General features: G+C 44.8%; 1 protein-coding gene across 1 annotated transcript; it reads left to right on the top strand.

Annotated features, from left to right (window-relative positions):
- Nucleotides 1–1,157: 1,157 nt before the first annotated feature.
- Nucleotides 1,158–6,309, top strand: EIF6 (eukaryotic translation initiation factor 6). Its single transcript, XM_032198271.1, has 6 exons — nucleotides 1,158–1,313; nucleotides 1,409–1,494; nucleotides 2,555–2,730; nucleotides 3,999–4,175; nucleotides 4,801–4,982; nucleotides 6,094–6,309. Exons 1-6 carry the CDS (start codon nucleotides 1,207–1,209, stop codon nucleotides 6,101–6,103), a joined length of 738 nt encoding a protein of 245 aa, XP_032054162.1. The 5' UTR covers nucleotides 1,158–1,206; the 3' UTR covers nucleotides 6,104–6,309.
- The last annotated feature ends 1,587 nt before the right edge of the window (nucleotides 6,310–7,896 follow it).

Raw genomic sequence — 7,896 nt, 5'->3', positions numbered from 1 at the left:
TCTTTGTATGGAGCAATTCCTCTCCCTGTAGCCATTTGCTGAAAATGAAATGGTCAAATGCAGGGTGATGTTAAAAAATAAAGGCACTGTTCTACTGGAAAGAGCTGTGTTGGGTCCCTCCTAAGGTGGTGAGCATCTTGAGCTTGGCCAGGGCCTCTTGCGACCCTGTCCTGGGGCCAGGCCCCAGCAGTGCTGATCTGTGCCATGCCAGGAAGATACGGATGGTAGCTGCACATGGGTGGCATGTCTGGGGACATGGGTGACACCTGCGAATGTGTGGTGATGGCAGGTAGGTGGTGTCTGCACATGGGCAATGCCAGCACACGGGCAGTATTTGCACACAGATTGTATCTGAACACAGACTGCAGCTGACATGGGTTGTGCCTGGACATGGGTGGCATGCCCAGGCACATGGATGGTGTCTGGATCGCTGGGTGTATGCTTGCACACAGGTGACATGTCTGCTCATTGGGCTGTTGGGACACTGGTGGTGGCAGAACAAAGGTGGTATTCAGTCATGCCTGGATGGGGAAGCTATGCCCGCACATCGGTGGCATCTAGACACGTTTTTTTCCAGCATGTGGGCAGTGTTGGCCCACGGTGATGGTCCAGACCATGGTGGTACGTCCAGGCACGCAGACAGTGATGGCACACAGTGGCACATTTGAGTCCACAGCATATGTCTGTGTCCGGGGATAGCGATGACACGTGGTGGTGTGCCTGGGCACGCAGGCGGTGCCAGCACACAGCAGCGTGTCTGAGAACACAGATGGCGATGGCATGAGGAGACAGGTCCAGGCACAGGTCCATCACAGATGGTGATGGCATGAGGTGACAGGTCCAGGCACAGGGACGGTGCAGCATCCAACTACGCGGATGCCAACGCTGTGTCTGAGCCCACAGCGGCGTGCCTGGACCCACGGTGCCATCTTTGTGTACACGGTGGCCTGCGAGGGCCAGGCCCGCGGCGCTGTGCAACTCCCCCAGCGCAACGCCGGAGCCCTGAGCTGGCTGTGGAGCCCTGAGGCGCTGTGCCACAGCCCCGGAAAATGGCGACAGGGCGGGGAGGGGCCGGCAGAGCGCCCGCTCCTCCCGGCGGGCGGGCGGCGCTGTTCCGCGGGGCGCTGCCGGGGCCGCCCCGCCCGCTGCCTTCCGCCGGGGTCGGGAGCTGCGGAGCCCGCGTGCGTTCGGCGAGGGGCCGCTGCCATGGCCGTCCGCGCCAGCTTCGAGAACAACAACGAGCTGGGCTGCTTCGCCAAGCTCACCAACGCCTACTGCCTGGTGGCGATCGGCGGCTCCGAGAACTTCTACAGGTGAGGGAGCCGCGAGGGCCCGGCTCGACTCGGCTCGGCTCGGCCCGGCGGGACCTCCCCCGCGGCTGACCCCTAACGGCTCCTTCTCCTTGCAGCGTGTTCGAGGGGGAGCTGTTCGGGACCATCCCGGTGGTGCACGCCTCCATCGCCGGCTGCCGCATCATCGGCAGGATGTGTGTGGGTAGGTGGCGGGGGGCACCCGGCCTCGGGGCCCGCAGGTGGGCGGGCAGGGCTGGGGAGGCCGACGCGTGGCTCCCCTCATCCGGGATTACAGCAAAGCTGTAGGAAATGAAGCTCAGCCGGTTAAAAATCATAGAATGGCTCGGGTTGGAAGGGACCTTAAAGATCACCGAGTTTCAACCCCCCCCTGCCACACGCAGGGATGCCACCCACTAGGTGAGGCTGGCCACGGCCCCATCCAGCCTGGCCTTGAGCACCTTCACGGGTGGGGCACCCACAGCTCCTCTGGGCAGATTGTGTCGGTGCCTCACCACCCTTACAGTGAAGGATTTCCTCCTTTGCTAAAAAGCAAACAAACAAACAAAAAAAAAGACAGCCAGGGTAATAAAAAGCATCTTCTTCTCAAGGCCTGAAGACAGGTTATTGATGCACATAAATCTGCTTTCTGGTAAACTGGGAGAAGCCATTCCATTTTTTTTCTGAAGGTTAATGGTTCAGGGCCAGGACTGGAGGGGTGAGGGCAAGGGAGGCATTACAGATGTGAAGGTCAAAGAAAATTCTTTCACTTGTCTCCAGCTAGTGGTGTACTATTCAGAAGAGCATGCTTTGTGCTTTCTTTTTGTTCCTGAAAAAATAAAAATATATTTGTCCTATGTTACCAATTTGCTAAAGGAGAGTAACAAAATCAAGTGGAATTTGTAGGCTTTGTGAGGACAACCAGCATCTACTGGGGGAAATTTCATAACAAAGTGTTTCATTGAGAACCTTGTGTTTCCTTCAGTTCTGTTAAAAAAGAATAGTGAATAAAAGTAGTGTCATTTACCCATTTACATTCTTTAAGTTTGTGCTTCATCATGGCTTTCCCTCACCTGTGGTGCCATGTTATTTTGTTTGGGCTGATTTGTGGGCTTGAAATGAACAGATGGGGCGGGGCAGTTCCAGCCTTTTTCTGAACTGCAGTAAAGTAATAAGCACAATGGAAATAGTTGCTTTTAAAATTACTGTAATGTGGAATTGTTTTTCTTTTTTATGTATTACTTTCCTTTTTTTGGTCATTTTAGGGAACAGGCACGGGCTGTTGGTCCCAAGCAGTACAACAGACCAAGAGCTTCAACATATCCGCAATAGCCTTCCAGATTCTGTACGAATTCAGCGAGTAGAAGAGCGTCTCTCAGCACTAGGCAACGTCACTACCTGCAATGACTACGTAGCTCTTGTTCATCCAGATCTTGACAGGGTATACGGCTGTTACGCTTTTACATTCCTTATGGTTGCATCTGAAATTATTCTGAAGCTGCAATTGGAGTTTGTAGCTATTGAGGCATACTATAAGTAGCATGAATTTCAGAAGAGTTATGCTAACAGTTAAGCTAATATCATGTAGGAAGCTGTGCTGCCTCACATTTCCTTTCTTTTTGGGAGAGAAATCACAGAACTGAATTTGGGACTTTTGACTCTGTTTCAGTTGATCTTCTTCTTCTCCTATAATTTTCCTTATTTGTTAATGTGGAGCCTGCTGTAAATTCAGTGTGTGCTCTTGTTTGGCATACTGTAGTTAATGGTGGGAAGCCGTGGGATGTCGAAGTTAATTGTCAAGTGCAGTTTGCTATGTGTATATAAAATGGACCGAAAAAAGAGCATCTATGTGTGTAATAAAGAGCATAACAAATTTGATCAGGACTGTAGCAGTAGTTACAAAATGCTGCTGATCACGTTGAAATTTCTAATAGAGTTGGAAGAGATCATAGATGATGCAGTGTGTGTGTTTACAGTGAGGTAAAAGAAAAATGGAAGCTCCTGTATGAAAGTTAAAAACAAGGGCAGGGGACATGAAGTTACTGCCAATTTATGTTTGAGAGCTGATACTTCAATAGCACTAGAGTGGTGAGTTGTGTGGCTACAGCTACTGAAGGTCCTGATGTTTTCTTTCAGTTTATGCTAAAGGTGACGGAAATGGTGTAAGGAGTGCAAAGACAAAAAAGAGGTCAAGGTAAAAGCCTTCGCAGGCAATAGTCTTTGCAGCATACTATGTTTTAAGTGTAAAAAGTATGGTAAGATGGCCAGAAAGGGAGAAATCAAAACCAGTTACAATGAAAACCTGCTGAGCTTTATCTGGAAGGGAAGGAAGTTCTTAGAGTTATGCAGAAGGTTAAGACAGTACTCAGGTCTGGGATAAAAAAGGACTGATTCACAGGGGAATACCTACACAACAGGTGTTGACACAGTTCGTGTACTGCCAACATCTTTGAGAAAAAGGGGAGGAAGAGCATTTCTCAGTGGTGGTGTGTTTAGTTATAGGAGCCTTGCTTCCAGCTCAAGTGTGCACAAGTAAGTGGAAACACCTCTGGAGTACAGAGGTTGATCAAGAAGAGTGAGAGTATTTTATGATGATTTGATTGCAATGCGTGGTGAAAGGATCCCAGCTAGTTCTTTGCAAGAATAGCTTGACTTCAAATTCTAGAATACCATTTTGCTGAGGATTTTGTTCTCTTTCTCTGTTTGCAGGAGACTGAAGAGATCTTGGCAGATGTACTAAAGGTTGAAGTATTCAGGCAGACTGTAGCAGATCAGGTCCTAGTAGGAAGTTACTGTGTTTTTAGTAACCAAGGAGGAATTGTGCACCCCAAAACATCAATTGATGATCAGGATGAACTGTCTTCATTGCTTCAGGTTCCACTTGTGGTAAGGCATTTGTGTTTTTTCTTGCTGTTCCCTTCCATTTCTATTTTATGGTTTTAAAGTTTCTGCAGTCTCATGGTCTCCTAGGTACTGTTTTCACTGCAGGGCTGTTCCAAAAGGGAGATGAGGCGAAGTCCTGAAGGAGGCCAGTCTTCTGAGATGTTTTCTCCACCTTTTCTGAGTTTGAATAAGCTGCATAGAGGCTTTAGTTTGCTTCTGAAACATTGCTCTGCTGAGATTATGCAAGATTTGCTGATTCATTCATATGGAATACGAAATAGTCTGGTTTGGCTAAAGGCACATTTCAAAAAAATCGAGTAATAAAATCCTGTGCTGGCTCAGTTGGATTCGTTAATTTCAAGATTGCTGTGCCTTTATGCTTGTTTGCTAGATTTGTTATTTTAAACTGAATGTCACAAAATGTTCTTTCCAGCTACTGCAGGCTATCTGTTGACTTTTAAGTGTTTAAGTAAAATCTTTGTTGATGCCAGAAGCTTTAATCTTTTCAGGGGTGTGAGTTGAGGCCCTCTACTTAAGACCTAGTAATAAGGAAATGTAACAAAATGTGGTGATGTCAGTGTGCTCTGCAAACTACTGCTGATCATTATTTTTTTTTTTTCTTCCCTAGGCTGGAACAGTGAATCGTGGCAGTGAGGTCATTGCAGCAGGAATGGTTGTAAATGACTGGTGTGCCTTCTGTGGACTGGACACAACTAGCACAGAGCTCTCCGTCATTGAGAGTATCTTCAGGTTGAACGAAGCTCAGCCAAGTACCATTGCTACCAATATGAGAGATTCCTTGATTGACAGGTAAGGAGGATACAGCTTCATCTATAATCATAATGAAAACAGTCAAGATCTTACGATAAGGAAGCTATAACACTAGCTGTTTCTCAAAGTTGATTTCTCTCTTTGCTTCCTCTTTGCTTTTATTGGGTTACTGACGAGAATTACCTTGTTGCAGAAAGGTTTGGTTTATGTAGTTGATAAGCATTCTTAGTCATGAATCATGACTGCATAACAGTTCTTGTTGCATTTAGAATTGCAAGATTTTTTTTTTTCTGAGGAAACGTAAAAGTAGCCACTTCAACTTTCAGATACTTTTGTTCTAAATGCCAGTGCTAAGTTTATGACACCTATGATTTTTTTTTACTTATTTATTTATTAATGGAAAACAAATCTTGTTTTAAAACTCAAGCGAAGTTACTGGCATTTTAACATCTTGGCTTTTTTGTTTTTTAAACCTTTATGTCAAAGGTTTTGTCCAAGTGGAATGCAGGTTATCTTTTTTTTTCTGCCTGGACTGGTAGTGATAGAGGACCTTCCTCACTTGTTGATATATACAAAAACTTTTACAGGGTTTAGGCATGGCTATAGGTGAATGTCCAGTGCGAACTTCATTTGGACTTTCAACTGATTGTAACTCTTATCATTGCAGTAATGCTAGAGGTGTGCTTTTGAGCTGCTTAGGCCACTGTAATTTACTTACAGAGTTCTCAGTTCTCATAAAAATGTATGGGAATGGTTTATGGCATAGAGAAAGAATAAGGAATTCCTTAATTTCTTCCAATGAAGAACTGTTTGAAAGAGTTATTCTTACCTTCACAGTTTCTATGTAAAGGCCTTGTGCTTCTGAGCACAGCGTAAAACCATAATTAAACCTGTGCTAAGCTTTTAATAACTGCTTAGACAAGACTGATTTTCTTGCCTTTGCCAACTTGACGAATGTGTTCTTAGAGCTAGCTGTTAGCAGTCACCAGGTCTCCTTCACTCTTTTCACAAACTCATATGTTCTAGGAAGGGAAATTTGCTACTGGTCCTTTGTAGCTGGAGGTTGAGAACTGACTATACTGGTGTTTGGAAATGTCTTCTGCACTGTGGCACTCATTTTCTAAATCTCATTTCTGTTTTGTCTTTTTAGCTTGACATGAGCAGTGTTGGTTCAGGAAGCTCCTAAGGAGTGAAGTGTCAAGAAGCAGTTTGGATTACAGACATCTAGATCTTCTGTTGTTTCTGCAGGCCCAGCACCAGGAAGAGGCTACAAAAAAAAATGTAGTGTTTTGTAAACTAAGTATTGTTGCAAAACGTGACAAATAACATATATAAGTTGCAAATATGGAATGCTTTCTAACCCTTTGCTAATGTTCTCCAGTTTTTCTTCAGTTGTGCTTTCTTTGTGATGCTGACCGAGGTCCTCAACTTAGCCCACATTTACTTTTGCCTTTTGGATATTGATCACTAGAGATTGTTTTGCCTTAAATAGCAGATCAGAGTTCTGCTGCGCAGCAGACTGTTTAAGCACGTATATGGCACTGCCTTCTCTTTTCACAGTCTTGCTAAACAGTAATATTTCTGCTGTAAGTGAACTTAAGAGCCCTTTGCATTTTGTATACCAAAAATATAGTAGTTTACTTGCCAAAAAATAATTCGGAAAGCATCACCTGTTCTTGTGACCTGACTTGCAGCTATTCTCATAGGGCTGGTGATTCTGAAGTGATTAGCTCAGATTAGAAATGGAGTTTCTCCAAGAAGTCAATACAGGGACTTAACAGCCAAGTGTAACTGCTTCCAAAGCAGTGGTATTTGATCTGTTGTCTGCAGATGTCTGGTGACATATATGCTACTTCAAAGGCATCTGCAAAAGAGCCTGGAAAAACATAGAGTTGCCAGTAGGCTTAAATGTGCTGTACGGGAGTTGGCCACCTACACTGGAAAGCTCTTAAAAGTCAGCACATCAAAAAGGGTTGAAGAATGTCATCTTGAGTTACCTTGGTGACAAAGGTTAAGTAACGCAGTTGTAAACAGTTACTGCATTCAGTAATATGTTTTGGGTTTGGGAGCTTGCTAATGAAGAGTTCTGCCTTTGTCTAGCAGTGACAGTGACATAAATGCTGCTTTCAGGTAGAAGATAGTCATTTACTTCTAAACAGAGCTGTTGCTCCTTGACCTCTCATTTCAGTTGCTTTTCTTGTGCTTGCTTTGTACAGGTATGCTGAACGCATACAAATGTCTCTACTTCCTATCCAAAGGGTATATGGAAGCTGCCTGCTTGCTTCCGTGTAGCTGTATTATTCTCAGCTGGATTCTCTTGAGGAGTTAAGTCCTGAAGGCAGTTAGGGCAGAACTCTTTTTTTGGCCCTGGTGGTTCAGGCTCTGTAGAATATTAAATAAACCTCCGCATATGTTGGACTGTCTGGATGTTTGGGGAACAATTTATAAGTTTTGGGTTGATTAAAGGTTGTTCCTCAGAGTTTTAAGTGAGGATTGCCATAGGATTGTCTCTGGTAATAGCAAGCCCTGTTATCTAGCTTGTCTAGAACGGTGACAGGCAGGGGCTGCCATTTCCAGACAGCTCACTTGTTCTCTGCCACTGGGGAAGCCTATAAGCAGGTTACAGCTCTTCATACAATTTGGCTAACAATTTCTGGTGTCTGTGGCCCCTTTAATGCAGTGGACAACCTTTTTTGTCACTCATTTCAGGTTTCTTCCTCTTAGCAAGTCTCAGTATTTAGAGTTAGACACTGTTTTTCTTTGGTCACCTCACAGGGCTCTGATAAGGAATAAATGGTAGTCTGACCATCGCTGTGGGTGTTAGCATATATTCATCAAGTGTGAAATGAGTAAAACTGCGTTTTTTGTCTCTACTTTTAATTACAGTCATTATGCAGAAATCCTAGTTTGTATTAATGAACTTGACGCGTGTTAAAAATTGCTTATATATAAG

The sequence above is a fragment of the Aythya fuligula genome, chromosome 16, assembly GCF_009819795.1.
Source record: "Aythya fuligula isolate bAytFul2 chromosome 16, bAytFul2.pri, whole genome shotgun sequence".
Classification (NCBI taxonomy): domain Eukaryota; kingdom Metazoa; phylum Chordata; class Aves; order Anseriformes; family Anatidae; genus Aythya; species Aythya fuligula.
The sequence above is the reverse complement of the archived record's forward strand: the minus strand, read 5'-3'. Positions and strand labels throughout refer to the sequence as shown.